Source organism: Microcebus murinus, chromosome 24, assembly GCF_040939455.1.
Source record: "Microcebus murinus isolate Inina chromosome 24, M.murinus_Inina_mat1.0, whole genome shotgun sequence".
Taxonomy (NCBI): Eukaryota; Metazoa; Chordata; class Mammalia; order Primates; family Cheirogaleidae; genus Microcebus; species Microcebus murinus.
In genome coordinates this window covers 21,210,124-21,227,540 of record NC_134127.1, presented here as the reverse complement: position 1 = coordinate 21,227,540, position 17,417 = coordinate 21,210,124, and the positions used below count along the sequence as shown (strand labels likewise).

At 46.7% G+C, this 17,417-nt stretch overlaps 1 protein-coding gene across 1 annotated transcript; it reads left to right on the top strand.

Moving 5' to 3' along the window:
- Window positions 1-4,641: 4,641 nt before the first annotated feature.
- Window positions 4,642-8,702, top strand: NEFL (neurofilament light chain). The gene is made up of 4 exons (XM_012782122.2): window positions 4,642-5,851; window positions 6,843-6,967; window positions 7,381-7,703; window positions 8,231-8,702. Exons 1-4 carry the CDS (start codon window positions 4,805-4,807, stop codon window positions 8,371-8,373), a joined length of 1,638 nt encoding a protein of 545 aa, XP_012637576.2. The 5' UTR covers window positions 4,642-4,804; the 3' UTR covers window positions 8,374-8,702.
- Window positions 8,703-17,417: the final 8,715 nt, after the last annotated feature.

The window sequence follows — 17,417 nt, the reverse complement described above, 5'->3', positions numbered from 1 at the left end:
TTGTTCCTGTTGCAATCTAAATTTTATATAGCTGCAAAGCACACTTTATGGTGCATCACTTCGAAATGCAGTGCTGTGAAATTAGGCATAGTTCATATTAAAATGGGAAAAGTTTTTCCCTTAAACGTATTTCCCTAGAGAAGGGGGGCATGTACTATGACTCCAGTGGTGAGCATAACATGCAAAGAAATAAACTGGTTACAAGAAATAGAAAGGAAAGATATTTGCGGCTTTATTTATGTTTCTTTTGAAAAAGTTAAAGACTTGTGAAAAGCATGATCAACTCCAATAATGAGGTGTTGGGTGTCAGTATTTTTCTTTTATTCCTTGAAGCAATTTTTAAGGTTACTTTTTCAAAGAAACCCCATTTGCAAGGGCAGAAAACTGAAGATATTTTAATTAGAGAAAAGTGGAAGTTATGGTGTGGTTAAAGAGTTTCCATCAGCTAAGCTGCATTTTTACTTATTAATTCCCGAAAAAGTGTTTTGTAAATGGATGTAAACTAAACAGTTGTGTCTAAAAAGTTACAGCACCAGTTATGTGCCATGGTCCACTGGTAGCACCCATTTGATTTTACAATGGGATATTTGAGAAACCTACAACAACCATGTAGTTTGTTGCAAACACTAGCTATCTAAAAAAGGAACACACTCATTAACAGTTTATACTCATGGTGCAGATCAGTTCGTACTGGTGTCCCCCAAGCAGGAGAGGTTTATTACATATACACTGTGGCATTCAATGATCAAATTCTGCAGAGACATAGGGAAGTGGCAAAGGACAATGGCTGCAGGATGTGCAATGAGTAGAGCATCCTCGGTCTGGAAGCAGATAGAGCTTAGGTTAGAAGTAGCTGTGTGACTTGGAAAATTACTTAATATCTCTGGGCCTCGGCTGTTTGCTTGGACTAGTAATGGCCATCTCTAGGGAAATTTGTCATTATTAAACAACTGAGAGCAAGTGCCTGTCCCATGTAGGTGTCCTGCATGTGTTTATTGCCTTGCATCAACATACGGATGCCAACTTTTATGACACTAATGTATCTACCTGGTGGTGAGATGGATGGAGTCCCATCTGCTGTGTTGGTCTAGGACTACTGCCACAGCTTATTGGTGGCAGGAGACTGTGGCTCTCCTGGCCCCTGGAAGGAGGCTTTTCATGGGCCCTGCCTTGGAAGAACTTCAGCTTAAAGCTGAGCTCTTCAAAACAAATGCCAGCACAGAACTTCCCGCTGTGCCAAAGGGTTTTAAAATAATGAAATGAAAAGTCGCCAGCCATCAGGTCCCATAAGGCTAAAGCTTTTGGACTCTGTTGGCACTGAAGAAGTAAAACATTTTCAGTGGTTCTAAAAGAGTTATACCTTAGGTGTTTTATGGTAATATATTTACTCTTTAACTAAATTACCTCAGTCTTTTAGAGGAACACAGAGGTATTAGGAATAACCAGAGTGGCAGGAATTCTATTACAGAGGTTCATCAGCATACCTCTATATTTGTTTTTTTTGAGACAGAGTCTCACTTTGTTGCCCAGGCTAGAGTGAGTGCCGTGGCATCAGCCTGGCTCACAGCAACCTCAAACTCCTGGGCTCAAGCGATCCTCCTGCCTCAGCCTCCCGAGTAGCTGGGACTACAGGCATGCGCCACCATGCCCGGCTAATTTTTTGTATATATATTTTTAGTTGGTCAATTAATTTCTTTCTATTTTTGGTAGAGACGGGGTCTCGCTCAGGCTGGTTTCAAACTCCTGACCTTGAGCAATCCGCCCGCCTCCGCCTCCCAAAGTGCTAGGATTACAGGCGTGAGCCACCGCGCCAGGCCTATATTTGTTTTTTAATACTTATTTTTTTAATCTCCAAGGAGTGTGTTTTGTTGGCAGCCTTTAACCAATTTCATGTTTGTGCAGAAGAGGCTTAAAAGGAAATAAATGCACAAGTGTATAACAAGACTCAAAAGCTTCCTTCTAAAGAGACAATGATACTACTTCAAACAACACTAATGCAGAAACATACATGGGGAGGGGAAAGGAAAAGTCAGGATTTGTTTTTTGTTTGTTTGTTTGTTTTCTAAACAGATGTTTCTGAAGTTGCTCACTTTACCTTTGCTTTGACACCCAGAGCAAATGACACATAGGCTTTCAGAGCAAAATGCTGGGAGGAGGATTTAAAAAGGAGGATGACTGGACAGAATATTAAAGAAGAAGCAGGCAGCTAGCAGAGGAAGGCTGACGGTGGAGGTAACCAAAACCAAACTCAGACCCAGGCTGGGCTCAGGTGCCCTAAAGTAAGGCTGTCGTGCAGCATGAGGTGGCCATGCCAGGAGCTTTTCACAAACACCACAGAGCTGCGGTGATAAACAAGGTTGTCCCGCCCCTCCCCCACTCCACCCACCAGGTTCAGCACAGAAAGGGGCCCTCTGCCCTCCCAGTCCGCACCCTTCCCTCCCTCGTGCCTCCTTTTTCTGCTATCCAAAGGACAGCCCCACGTGCCTCACTGGTTTCTCGTCCAGGCTCCTGGCACCCCTCTCCTTTCTGGGCAGCCTCCTCTGCAGTCAAAGGCTTCAGTGAGGAGCTATGGAAAGAAAAAGAAAAGAAAAGAAACGCTGATGGCCTTAAGATCTCTTGAAGGTGACCTGAAACTCCCAGGGAAGGGGGCTGGCACAGAGGAAATGAATTCGTGAATACCCGAGAGTGGGGTGTACGCAGACTCACACACTGAGTGGGAAACGATGTGGTCGATGTGCAGCAGGTTAACAAAACCATCTGTTCTGCCACTTTCCATCACGTATGGGTACCTGGGAGGAGATAAACATATGGCTTATTCAGGATTCTCGCTCCCCACCCCCCCCACCCCCCCAGAAGCCTTTCTCCCACTCTTGCATCTGACAGACGAGAAAACCAAGAATGTGCAGGCTGTAAAAATTCACCCCAGTAAGTACCCTACCACATCCGCCAGGGCCAGACTATATTCAGGACAGCCTAATGACCTTCGGCTTGAAAATCCTAGAACGTCTGGGCACGGACGGACCTCTGAGATCACTAGGTCTTGATAGATTTAAACTACCAACATCAATATTTCTGAATCGGCCTTATTTGAGACAATAGAGATTGTTTAGAAATCCGATGAAAGTTCTCTGCTGCAGTCCTGCTCTCTACCATGAAGGGGCGGGGGGCAGGGATCATAATCCCGGGGTTTTAGGGTCTGAAAGGACCTCGGAGGAGGAGCCTCACCCACTCTCTTCTCGGGAGAGGCGGCGGCACCTCCGGAGGCGACCGTGGTGGCTCCACGCGCTCCGCCCTCTGAGGATCGCACGGGAAGCCGCTCGGCTCCTCTGTTTGAAAACTGTTCACATGTTTTCCCCTTACTTTGCCTCTTGACAAAAAATCAGTAAGTTGATATAGAAATAAAACAAAAACTGAATGCTTGCTTAGAAAATTCTTAGGTATTTTAACTTCCATCTCTGCAATCCCTCCACGAAACCGGAGGATGCTCGGTGAACCGCAGGGCTGTGCCAGTGCGCGCACAGTCTCGGGTGTCCCGGTGCTTCCTAAAGGGAGCCCATGGATTCCTGACTGCATCTGTTATCTACTTGTTATGGTGAATGGGGGGGGGGGGGGAAGAATCGCTCCTGAACTAGAAGTCGAAGCGAGTTCTCCCCGAGACCACACCCGGCGCCCGGGGCTGCCGCAGCGGCTTGGCTTCCCCGAAAGTCAGCCACCTGCACGGCCTGTCCGAATCATCAGGTTGAGTGCTATACAGGTGTAAAAAGAGGGAAGGGGGCTGTTTAATATGCTGGCGTTGGTGGTGTCAGGCAGGAATCCGGCTTGGTGGGCTCCAAGGTCCCCGCAGCTGCGGAGCGCGCGGCCGCCTTAGCCAGTCGGTCTCTGTTCTCCTCCCACGCCCTGCAACGCGCTGAAAGCATTTGAGGTTCCATTCCCAGAAAAGAAACAAAGAGAAAAGCTGGGAACACAGACAAGCTGATTAAGTGCTCTAAAGGTTTAGAAATGCTAAACACACACCTGCAGTGCCGCAGCGTGTGTGTGTGTGTGTGTGTGTGTGTGTGTGTGTGTGTGTGTGGCTGGGGTGGAGGGTGTGCACGCACATCCCCTGTGTGTTGAGAAGCAGCACATTAAAGAAAAAGAAAAGGAGATAAAGAAAGTGCCAGAAAAGGCTGCAAAGTAATGTGAAACTCTTCTCCACCTATGCGGCATACACGCAAGTTAACCTATTATTTCCATGTCAAATGCCCTCGCTGCACCGTCACCACAGACACCAAAAGGGATGAATCAAGGCAGTCCCTGGTGGGGAAGGGGAGAGTTGGGGGACAGGGTGCCTGCGAGGCACCAGAACATAGAAAACTAGGGTGTCAGTAGGGAGAGAGGATCTGTTATTGGGGACACTTAAGGTAAGTGACACAAGGTCTAGGTATAAGCAAGGATGGGAGTGCGTGGGTGGGTGGGTACAGAAACTGAGAACTGAGGGAGGGGTGTGGGGTCTCAGAGAAAAATCGAGGGCCTCAGAATAAAAGCAGGAAGGGCGGGCGCCGCAGCTCCCCAGCCGCCTGTCGCTCGCCCCCGCCTTCCCTTTTGCGCAGAATCCTGGCCGGGCTGCGGCAGCGCGCTGCCCCCACTGGCCGGCGCGCCGTGATCGATCGCACACTGCGTCAGAATCCTCGCGGCGTATAAATAGGGGTGGCAGGACCGCGCCGAGCCGCACACAGCCATCCATCCTCCCCTTCCCCTCTCTCCCCCGTCCTTCTCTCTCCAGGCCCCCAGCGCCGCCGCGGCCGGGGAGGCACCGGCCGCCACCATGAGTTCCTTCAGCTACGAGCCGTACTACTCGACCTCCTACAAGCGGCGCTACGTGGAGACGCCCCGGGTGCACATCTCCAGCGTGCGCAGCGGCTACAGCACCGCGCGCTCCGCTTACTCCAGCTACTCGGCGCCCGTGTCCTCCTCGCTGTCCGTGCGCCGCAGCTACTCGTCCAGCTCGGGCTCTTTGATGCCCAGCCTGGAGAACCTCGACCTGAGCCAGGTAGCCGCCATCAGCAACGACCTCAAGTCGATCCGCACGCAGGAGAAGGCGCAGCTCCAGGACCTCAACGACCGCTTCGCCAGCTTCATCGAGCGCGTGCACGAGCTGGAGCAGCAGAACAAGGTCCTGGAGGCCGAGCTGCTGGTGCTGCGCCAGAAGCACTCCGAGCCGTCCCGCTTCCGGGCGCTGTACGAGCAGGAGATCCGCGACCTGCGCCTGGCGGCGGAAGACGCCACCAACGAGAAGCAGGCGCTGCAGGGCGAGCGCGAGGGGCTGGAGGAGACGCTGCGCAACCTGCAGGCGCGCTATGAGGAGGAGGTGCTGAGCCGCGAGGACGCCGAGGGCCGGCTGATGGAGGCGCGCAAAGGCGCAGACGAGGCTGCGCTGGCCCGCGCCGAGCTGGAGAAGCGCATCGACAGCCTGATGGACGAAATCGCCTTCCTGAAGAAGGTGCACGAAGAGGAGATCGCCGAGCTGCAGGCGCAGATCCAGTACGCGCAGATCTCCGTGGAGATGGACGTGTCCACCAAGCCCGACCTCTCTGCCGCGCTCAAGGACATCCGCGCGCAGTACGAGAAGCTGGCCGCCAAGAACATGCAGAATGCCGAAGAGTGGTTCAAGAGCCGCTTCACCGTGCTGACCGAGAGCGCCGCCAAGAACACCGACGCCGTGCGCGCCGCCAAGGACGAGGTGTCCGAGAGCCGCCGCCTGCTCAAGGCCAAGACCCTGGAGATCGAAGCATGCCGGGGCATGAACGAAGCGCTGGAGAAGCAGCTGCAGGAGCTGGAGGACAAGCAGAATGCCGACATCAGTGCTATGCAGGTGGGGTGCCATCCGAAACACACGGGGCGGGAGGGGGGGGTGCCAATAGGGGGTGGGGAAGTGAGGGTGCGCCCAGAAAGTGGAGACCAGGGTTGAGGCAGGTGCATGCAGCCATTAGGGGTAGGACTTGGCTCCCTAAAGTCTGCGTGGTAGGGGTGGGGCACTTGGAGGGCGAGGGTGGGGCACTCGGACTGCAGTCTGGGTTTGCACTGCTAAGTGCTGTTGAATCTGCCTTGCGCATGGAAGCTGCCCAGCCCTGCCTGGGGGCTGGGTGGGGGAGGGGAAGAAGAGAGAGTTGGGCGTTGCCTCTGGCCTGCAGTGACATCCACTCTTTATTGACTTTCATTAACCACAAATTACTTTGCAGCACCTATTGGATTGTCTGGTTAATAAATACTATAGCGAAACACTCTCAATCAGTTCTCAAAGATTACTGTGACCGGCATGCTTTATGATTAGTTTTACCAACTACTCCCTCCCCTTAGCAGGTAGACAGGAATACAGTCAAAATTGTTTTACATAGTTAAGTTCAAGGTAAACTTTCTATTTAGAGGATCTCCATCTTCTGGGGAGTAGAAAAAATAATTTAGATACAACGGAAATATTTTAGAGAATATAATTTTTACAATTCAGCTATTTTCTTCTCCCATAAAGGAAAGAATTAATCAGTGAGGGAGAAACAAAATTTTTCTATCAATTTAGTTTTTTAATTTTTATGATGATTATCAGACTGTATTAAGTAAAGAAATAGAAAAAAAAAAGAATTTTCTTTCATCAGTTTTTTTTTTTTTTTCATCTCAAGCTTCATGAAGCTGGCCATTTTTAACCAAGAAAGGGTTTTCAAAAGAACAGGCAATTGTTTTAGGAGAGATTTTATGAAAGGTATACACTTTGATTTTAATTGACAGTAGGCCTTTGCAACTGTACTACAGTAAAATGATAGCATTTCTTTCTTTCTTTTTCTTTTTTTTTTTTTTTGGTCTTCCAACAGGACACAATCAACAAATTAGAAAATGAATTGAGAACCACAAAGAGTGAAATGGCACGGTACCTAAAGGAATACCAAGACCTCCTGAACGTGAAGATGGCTTTGGACATTGAGATTGCAGCTTACAGGTGAAAACAGGGGCAAAGGTAGCTGCCATTAAGTCTTAGGAAGAAAATCAGATTCCATTTAAAAGTATGTTGGAACAGAAACCGTCATAGTTATTTGAAATAATGAAGCATTAGTTTTTTTGGCTTCTCCCAAAAAGAAGGTACTTAGACAAATACCTAAGCATGTAACACTGTAATAATGAGTCTTGTTCTTAGCTTCCCATTATATTTTAAATCTATTAGGCCTGTTCATTATTATTTTTTTTTCTGGTCACAGTCACAAAATCCCGTCACTAACTTTTGATAATTCCCAGTCCTGTTCCTGGGGGCATTAGGGGGAATGGGTGAGCGGTGGGCTCAGAGCAAGTCATTAAACACACTTCCTGCTCCTGTTTTCTAATCCCACCCTCCACCATCTCCACTGCCCTCCCCAGGAAACTTCTGGAAGGCGAGGAGACCCGGCTGAGTTTCACCAGCGTGGGAAGCCTCACCAGTGGCTACTCCCAGAGCTCCCAGGTCTTTGGCCGATCTGCCTACGGCGGTTTACAGGCCAGCTCCTACTTGATGTCTGCCCGCTCCTTCCCGGCCTACTACACCAGCCACGTCCAGGAGGAGCAGATCGAGGTGGAGGAGACCATTGAGGCTGCCAAAGCAGAGGAAGCCAAGGACGAACCCCCGTCTGAAGGAGAAGCAGAAGAGGAGGAGAAGGACAAGGAGGAGGCTGGAGAAGAAGAGGGAGCCGAAGAGGAAGAAGGAGGTATGATCAAAAACAAACCCCTGCAACTTCAAGTGCACACTGGGTGTCGCTATTTAAGAAGTGGGTAAGATAAATGAAGTCTTGCTTATGCTAGGGAGGCTTTATTCATGTATGATTTTAGAATCTTAAATAAATAATACATATGTTTATGTAGCAAACCTTTATAGTAGGCACCTGAGTGATTGCTCAAAAATTTCATTTTTTAATGCATTCATTGATCACAGCAGTTGGTATCCTACAAAGATGAATATTAAACACGTAAGAAATACCGAGGTTAGGTCTTGGAGAGGAGCAGAGCTTCCAGCACCTAGACTTAGACATGCATACTCTCATTCAGTTTAAATATGCATTCAGTGGCAAAGGATTCGTGACAAGCATTGTCTGCGAAAGGTGCTTTTGGGGAGTGGCGTTGAGAGGTGGCTGGTGAGCATCCCAACAGTTGTGTTTTCCCATAAAACCTTTGCAGAAATGTTTTGACTGCACTTACCCTGCATCTGGATCTTGTCGATTTTCTTTATATGTTAAAGCTGCCCAGGAAGAATCTGAAGATGCGAAGGAAGAAGAAGAAGGAGGTGAAGGTGAAGAAGGAGAAGAGACCAAAGAAGCTGAGGAGGATGAGAAAAAAGTTGAAGGTGCTGGGGAGGAACAGGCAACTAAGAAGAAAGATTGAGCCCCCACCCTGCTCCCCTTTTCTTTAATGATGCCAGGAATAATTCTCCCAAAATCAGGTCAACCCCCATCACCAACCAACCAGTTGAGTTCCAGATCCTCTGTGAATTAAAAAGTCAATCTATGTATAATTCTGAGATGACTTAGGTTGGACATTCAACGTTGTGCTATGACTTTTCTCTTTATGCAGAGTATCTGTTTGCTTGCGGAGTGGCTTTCTGGCTTGCTGCCAGCCTGTGCATGGTCCACGCTTATGAGTTCAGGATCTATGGCAATGTGAATCATTCAGATGTTTACAAATAACACACACACACACACACACACACACACACCACGAATCAATGAATTCACTAATGTTAAACTTCATGGAGAAATAGTCCTTTGAGCCTTCGGTGGTTAAACATTAAAAGACCTCAAGTGATGTGCAATAAATAGTAAATAAAGTTACACTGACTGACATCTTTCTTGCTGTGGTTGTTGACTTAATTAAAATACCCTAAAGAGGGCACAAGTCTAAACTATATACAAGTGATCTGTTGACCTCTAATTTTTTTAAAAGGCAAGATTTTAACAATTACTTCCCCCCCCCTTAATTGGAAATTCTGAGGGATACAGTGAGGTCATGACTATTCATGAAATCTTTCCCTTCAAAAATGTTATGGATCATAAACATGAGTAGATGAGAAAGTCTATAAGTAACAAGATATTTTGCCCCATAAAATATATAATATTAGGTTGCAGGACAGCTTTATAGGAAGCAAGTCTGAAAATATCTGACAGATACACCCTTTATAGTAAATAAGTTGATTCAAACTAGTATGTAATGATAATACAATATGAATAGGATATAAATCTCACACCTCTCTAAAACCACATTTTAAAATATAGTCTAAATATCATGGGCAAAGGTTGAAACCTGAGCACATGATAGAATCAGGAAGAAGAAATTTTTTTGCCAATGTATAACTTTGGGAGGAGAGAGTCGAGACTATCAAAAGTTGTTTGTCACTCCCCTGCAAACATGTTGCCTGTGATCCTGAGCTCATGATTCAGTGCGTTGTTCGCTTAATTCTGTTGTCTCAAGTAAATAGCATTTAATGCCACACATTTTAAACCTTTTTACAAAACTACAGACACAGGTAATGAAATTATTATCAGTCACTTAAGGGGGGAGATAATATACTTGTATGTTATATTGGCATTGCTCTGCATGTCTTTATTGGGAAATATTTGGATTTCAGTGATAGCTTAACTGGTTGGACATTGCATCAAATACACACCCCATCTGTCCTCCCTGTCCACGTGAAGTTACGGATGCTCTCGAAATTGCATTTGATGGGGAATATAGATGACATTATTGACTATCTGCTGCTACTCTGCTTCTGTTCTTAAACAATTGTCTTGTCAGCTGACTTTGTTCAATATTTGATTTGTAGATGATATATTTAAGTTATGAATTTAACCTGAAACCAAAGTGGTCTCCATTTAAAGTTATTTGTTCCCTTTGCACCACCTATTTCTAGTTAAATATATGTTACCGTGCAAATAGGTAAAATATTTCTTTATCTGCCATGAAGATATGGATTTGAACTATGAAGGCTCTGAGCATATCGGCTTCTGTAAAGATTAAGAGTCTCAGAACCAGGCTTTTCACATTTATGCTAATTGGATGTGAGATGATACACATGGTGAATTTCAGGCAGATGCAAACTTCATCTACAAAGTAACTTCAGTTAAATGGGAACAGCTGGTTGGTTTGAGAATTTCTTGGTTAAGTAAGAACACTGTACCATACTCTATCCTGTGTGCCATAATAAAATACTGAAAAACCTAAATTAAATGAGTTTGGAGTTTGTAAAAAAATTTCCCCAAATTCTGTACTGTTGCCCACCCCCCTTTTCTCTCTGCCCCCCCAAAAAAAACCCAGTCCTTTTTCAGTTATTCCCCCTTCCAGTCAATGACCCTACTCCCCAATCATCTGATTCTATAAAGCAGACACCTTGCATGTCATCTTCCTCCCATTTCTTCTCCTCACACCTTCTGGTCTCATCTGTCACCATATCCTAGCGGTTCCTACCTCCATGTCTCGAATCCATCCACACCTCCGTGTGCACTGCCACCGGTGCCTACGCTTGGTCTTCTTCAATCAGCACGGCAGGCTAATCTTTGAAAAGCAAGTGGGCTAGATTGCCGTGGCATCTAGCTTACAGCAACCTCAAACTCCTGGGCTTAAGCAGTCCTCCTGCGTCAGCCTCCAGAGTAGCTGGGACTACAGACATGCGCCACCATGCCCGGCTAATTTTTTCTATATATTTTTAGTTGTCCAGCTAATTTCTTTCTATTTTTACTAGAGATGGGGTTCTCACTCTTGCTCAGGCTGGTCTTGAACTCCTGACCTTGAGCAATCCTCCTGCCTCGGCCTCCCAGAGTGCTAGGATTACAGGCGTGAGCCACCACGCCCGGCCCCTATTTCTTTTAAATATAAAAACCAAACTCTCTCATGTGATCTTTCAAGGCCTGCATAGACCTGAACCCTGCCTACTTCTCTGGCTTCATCCTCTGTGTATCCACCTGCCCCTCACTTCCGGTGCTCCAGCCAACCTGGTCTTCCGGTTCTCCCACCTGCTGCAGGGTCTGGCTGATTACCCTGACAACTCCTGTCTGGAGCACTCATCTTTTCTTTCCTTCTCTCAACCTTGCCCAGCCAGTTCCTATTTACCCTTCAGATTTAGGCTTAAGTGTCATTCCCTAAGGGAACCCTTTGCTGACCTCTTCTGGTGGGTCAAGTTCTTCTATTAAATATGCTCATAAGACTTTGTAGACTTTTTCATACTTGTCACTAGACATTATCTATTTGTGTGATAATTGGATCACAGGTTGCCTCTCCCACTACAGTAGGGTCCTCAGAAGCATGAGAATCGGGTCTCTGTTGCCCACTATTTTATCCTCAGTGTCTAGCATAGTTCCTGCCATAGTAGAGGCACGGTGCATATTTATTGAATGAATAACTTCTCCATAGATTAAAGTGCCTTCAGGATGCCTAGAAAGTCAAGAGTATTCAATAATCAGTTCCAATCTTGTTGTGGAAAGAACAGAGAAGTAAGAATGGAGTGTCCATCCTGCATTCTAGAGTTACTCTGCTGTGGGTCTCAGAGCTGGTCTGAATGGCAGGGCTGGGCTTCAGACCTCACAGTCTAGCTTCGTAGTCCACACTCTTGACTCATCCCCTCCCTGCCTTTGCAGTCCATCTTCTGAGGCATGCCTCTGGCATCAAGTATGTTCTCATCAGTGTATTTTGTGACAGTGGTCAGAGAGTTTTCACATAATAATCAGAACTCTTAAAAGGCAGTCCTGTATCATTCAAAAGCCACACACACCATTGTAATTACTTAGGATGCTCAAACTTTTCATTCATTCCTTTGACGATTTATGTCCATATCTTAATCCCTTTGCTTAAATTATAAGCTTTTGGAAGGCAGGAAACAGGTCTTATAAACAGAGATGAATTTGAAATTTATCTTCAAGGATCATCAACTTTCAAGATGCTGGTTCTCACAGTGTTATTCCTCTACCTGGTCGGTATTTTCTCGTTCTGTTGATATTTTACTGATCCTCAACTGTTTCTTCTCATTTTCCTCCTCCTCCTCTTAAAAAAATCTTCTTCTTTCTCTATCTCCTGCTTCTTGCTTGTCTTCTTGTAAGTTATTTCAAATAATTTTGGGAGGGGGGAGATAAAGATTGACTGAATAAAAGGTGTCTTCCTTTCCTTCCACAATACTCTATAAAGTGCCTTGGATTTAGTGGGCATAGTAATAAACGTTTCTGGAATGGCAAAGGTTTAATATCTGCGAGAACGTTTCATAAACATGAGAAGGATTGAGAATTTCTTCTTTCTCCCTTGAGGACAGAGTGTGAGTTTTCAGAAATGATTCCAGTTCAGCGGCGATTCATTTGAAAGGGGCTCCCAGTGGAGAATCCAGGAGGTTTTTCTGTTAGGTGTGCAGTGAATTATACAAGCTCTTGGCAGGGACCATTTTCAGTGTAAGGTCCTCTAGAAAATTCTCAGTGAAGAGTCTTAAATAAGAACTATAAAGCCAAAAGGTAAAGCAACTTGGGAATAAAAATACCTTCAGCAGCCTCAGAAAGTAACTATTGGTAGTTTTTGCCAGACTTTTTATTCTGCTTCAACATAGATAATCATTTGTACATGGAGGGTTTTAAAATAATGTAACCATGACATTAACAACAAATTTAAAAGGAAAAAATATCTCATTTTCTCCATTTAAACCCAGTTATCTTCATTTATATGTTCTTTTCTTAGGTCTTGCTTTTATTTATGTATATTTTGACGTACAGCACCCATTCATTCCACAAAATTAGTCATATACTACATGACAGACACTGTTCAAAGTGCAAGAAATAGAGCAGAGAATTTCCAGTGTTCAGGGACTTACCAGTGGGGTGTGTGTGTGTGTGTGTGTGTGTGTGTGTGTGTGTGTGTTTGAAAAGACAGTGAGCAAGTAAATGTTAATAAGTAGGTGATCTATAATCTGAGCCAGACATGTAACAATCTGGAGTACGAGGGTTCCATGTGGAGGGAACAGCAAAAACAACAGCTTAGCTTCTTTGAACCCAGGAAAATGAGTTAAGCTCATCACTGAGGATTATGAATGAGACAGAGAGTAAGATAGAGGGCTGAGAAAGGCAGGCAAAGGCCAGATTATTTATTCCTTGTGCAATTAGAAACTTTTGCGGAGGTTAAGCAGGAGAAGGTGATGTTATCTTATTTATGTTTTATTAACATAAAGACCACTCTGGCTCTTGTGAAATAGATGTCAGGGAAGCAAGAGTCAAAGTAGGGACTAAGTAAAAGATTGTTTTAGTCCAGATAACAAAAACTGGAATGGTGACTTAGAATAGGCAGTGGCAATAGTGATGGCAGGACATGGTGTGATTCCTGATATTGTTTTAGCTATTGTCTTACTGACAGAATGAATGCATGGAGAAGGAAAGTTGTAAACAGTATCTTATTTTTGATAACTAGATAATATTTCATTCATCACACGAATATGCAGTTTTTATTAGTCATCTGTTGCCACATAACAAATCACTCCAAAGTTAAATGGCTCTAAACGCCTCGATTATTCATTATTTCTTAGTTTCTGCAGATCAGGGATTTGGGAGTGGCTCAGCTGAGATGTTCTGGCTCTTGCTTTTTCATAGGGTTGCCTTCAGATGTTGGCTGAGGTTACTGGTATCTGGAGGCTTGACTAGGGCTGCAGGATACGTTAAAAGGTGGCTCATCCACTTGGCTGGCAATTTCCTCTCCACGTGGGCTTTTCATGGAGCTGCTTGAGCATCCTTACAACATGGCAGCCAGCCTTCTCCAGAGCAAGGCCTCCAAGAAATCAAGGCAGAAGTTACAATGTCTTTTATGACCTAACCTTGAAAGTCACATATCATGACTACCACTGTATTCTATTTGTCAGTGAGACCAGTTTGCCTCATTAGTATGGAAGAAATCTACACAAGGGCACATACCAGGGGAAAATACCAAGAGGTAGACATCGCTGGAGGCTACCACAGATAGTTGAGCATGTGGTTCTTTTATGAACATCAGGCATCCGTTTCAAAGATTCTGAAACAATTCTGGTTTCAAATATTCTTCTACTCTGTTTTTATCAATATGCTCATTATTATCTGATCATGTGTCCAGACTTAAGTTTAAAAAAAAAAACACGTAATGAAAGTTATAGACAGCTTGACAATGAATATCTTCATCAAATGTATACCTTAATGTTTGCCCTTCTATTGAAGTATTTTTTTAATAATTCCCTTGTCACCATACCCATCCCAGTTGACACAGCATATATATATATATATATATGAAATGTAGGTTTGCACATGATTTTTAAATAGGAGACTTCTAATAAATAAAAATGTAGGTTGATTACAAGTAGTCTAAATATAAAGGAGTTTATGAAAAATCAACCTGAGATACTGCAGATGCAGCTCAGATTTCTTATAGCTATTAAAGGCACTTTCATTTGTGTATTGATGGTTCCATTAATCCCTTTGCTCTTAGCTCAATGTCATTCTCTCAATTTACAACCATGCCACATCCTTATAATGTCATGTGGAGTATAGGCCATTTCCTGATATGACCATTAGAAAAAAAGGACAGATAGCAACTAGCAGGATGCTTTGATGCAGCAAAATTCAAGCTCTCTTTTTACTTCGTATCTACCCGCCTAGTAGAGGCAGAAACCCTGCATTAAAAACCGGGAGAGGAAGGAATGATCTGCTTATTCTGACTTGTTAGTTTGTTTCTTTGTTCACTGGAGAACTCCATCTTTTCACTCCAGGGGTTAAAACACACGCACAGCAGAAAACCCCTGGCTCCCTCTCTCCTCCCCTCCCTCCTAGACACACAAAAGAGAATAAGTGTGAAAGACAATCTCACCTCCAAGCCACGAATCATTCACACAGTTTAAGGCAGAAAAATTGGCGTCAGACATGTGAAACCAGAGGGTGATTTTGAGGCGAGAATAAAACGCACCCCCTTCCACAATGGGTTTGTCGACGGACCCCACCAGCCCGCGGCAGGCTGCCAGGAGGGCCCCAGGGCTCTGATCACGGAGCACTCCCTTAACAGGACAGTGGTGGCTGTGTAAGCGACTTCGGAGCGCGAACCGGGTCCCCAAAGGGCCACTTTCGCGACTTAGTAAGGGGCGCCTGGAAAAGGACGGTCCCCCCACCCCCGCCCCGACACACGCTCGGCACAGCCTGCAGGACCTCCCGGTCCCCGCGGAGAGGTGGAAATTGGAAATGGCAAGTGTGACTTCTGAGAAACCAGCTGCAGTGTCCAGACTTCGGGGAATGGAGGCCAATTTCAGCTTCCACGGCGTCGGCGCAATTTTCCTGGGGTGGGGCACAGCCCGGAAACAAACGGCCCCTCGGCGGGCAGAGCGATCAGCCTGCCCGAGTGTGTGTGTGTGTGTGTGTGTGTGTGTGAGTGCGCGCGTGTGCACGTGTTATTTAAACACCGCATCCTTAGCTTGTTATTATGTGGAGAGAGAGGCCAGACAGGCACCTTGCTGCTCGGTGGTCAAGCCCTGCAGCTCTCTCCAGCCCGCTTAGGAAACGACGCTTCGCTCAAGCTCAGGGATAATTTCAGCAAAATGCGTAGAGCAATACTTCCTTCCAGCCCCGGGCAGCACCCTTCCCGTCTATTCAGGGCCCTTCCCGTCTCCCCAGGGCGGACCCACAGCAGCGGGACGCCGCCCTGGCCACGAGGTGGAAAAGGGGGGTCGGCGGGACCCGAACACCCACTTCTTCCCTCCCCGGTCTCCCGACAGTCGGCTCTGCGGCCCCTCCCGGAGGAGCCGGGCTGTGTCCCCAGGCAGGACTGAGCGCATCGGAAGGTGTTTCTGGAAAAGTGTATCATTTCAATATCTTTTTAAAACAATAATTTAAACAAGCCTCCCTAACCTGGGAGAATCTAATGAGCTAACCGAAGACGAAAGGCTTCGAAAAGTCAAAATGCCCAGATGTGACTTTTTTCTTTTTCTAGTGCAGCGGTCCCGCTTCCAGCCCCCCGCCCCCTGGGCTCCAGCACCCCCACCTTAGCCTGGAGCCGCCCCGCCCTCCCGTCGCTGCTGTCACAGCTGAGCTCTTTGTCTCCTTCCACCCTTCTTGGACAGACCCAAAGCTCGCTCGCGAGGTGGGGGCGGGGACTGCGGAGGGACCACCCAGTACCCTGAGCGACCACCCGGGATGCAGCCCCAGTCCCCTGCGGAGAGCCGTCCCTCCCCGCCCCCACTCGGGTGCAAAACGCGGCAGCTGCAGGTTCAACTTAATCCTTAAGACCTCCCATCCCCCCCCCCCCACGCCACAAATGACAAAAGTTCCAAGACTTTTGAAATACTTTAGGGCAGGAGAGAGACACCAATTTTCAGAAAGCCCAAACATTTGGGGACGGAGCGGAGCGGGGAGGTGGGAGGCGCAGGGAATTCTCAATTTGCTAGATCTTTCTCCGGGTGTGTCAGCCAGGTCTGCGGGGGACAAAGCGCTCACTGCGGTCCGCGGCCAGAGCGCCCGGCTGCCGCCTGGCACAGGAAGAGCCTTCTGGGAAACTTCCGGGAGCCAAGGGACGTCTCATCCAGAGCTGGGGCGGCTCTGGGACCCCAGACCCCAACAGGGGATTGGGGAGGGGGCATCGCCAGTCATTCTAGCAGTGACCCTCTTGCGAGGTCTGGCGCGGGGGCCCCAGCAGCTCTGAGGCACAGAACTCGCGTGGGGGTGGGGATAGGACAAAACCCACATGAAATTTTACTTTTCTGGGCAGGGCAAAGTTTTCCCCACCCGCTGCTACAAAATCCCATTCTGTCAAGGTGCCTTGCCATATAGTTTCCACAGGACAGGCGTCGCTAACTTCAAGTAACTTTCCCACGTATAATAGTCTCTGTCCCTCCCCCCAGGCTGGGGCGGTTATAGTTAGAAAACATGCAGTAGGGATGTCCCTGGATTCTATGTCTGTCCCAGGGAGAGGTTTAGCTATCCCCTGGGGCCAAGCACAGTCAGCAGTCCTTGTGCCCAGGAGGCCCAAGCCTGAGAAGATGGTAATATGGGAAGAGAGCTCAGGGCTGGAGAGCCAACCTGCTGGGCAGCTTTTGTCAGCTTTAACATGAAAGCTTTCTCCGGAGCTGAATGCCCAGTTTGGGGGCCAATGCATTGGAAGCCATATCTGCTAGTAAAGATTCTAGGAAATGTATACCATCTATTCATCCATACGTCCATCCATCTCTCCATCCATCCATTCATTCAACAGACACTTTCTGAGTACCTATGATGAGCCAGATACCGTCCTTAGGCCTTGGGGGTGCAGCATTTACAATATGAATTTCCTGTTTTCATAGTGGCAGGTAATTTTTTTTTTTAAAAAAGTATGTTCTCCTCCCGGTGATATGGGCTGTAATGAAAAATGAAGTAGGGGAACAGGACGGAGTTGGCAGGAAGGTGCAATTGTATGCTGGTTGGTCAGGG

What these genes read in the sequence shown, in the direction of transcription:
- NEFL (XM_012782122.2), top strand. Translation starts at nt 4,805, where the DNA reads ATGAGTTCCTTCAGCTACGAGCCGTACTACTCGACCTCCTACAAGCGG. An exon ending in ATTGAGATTGCAGCTTACAG is followed by an intron (nt 6,968 to 7,380) that starts GTGAAAACAGGG and finishes TGCCCTCCCCAG; the next exon opens with GAAACTTCTGGAAGGCGAGG. An exon ending in AGCCGAAGAGGAAGAAGGAG is followed by an intron (nt 7,704 to 8,230) that starts GTATGATCAAAA and finishes TATATGTTAAAG; the next exon opens with CTGCCCAGGAAGAATCTGAA.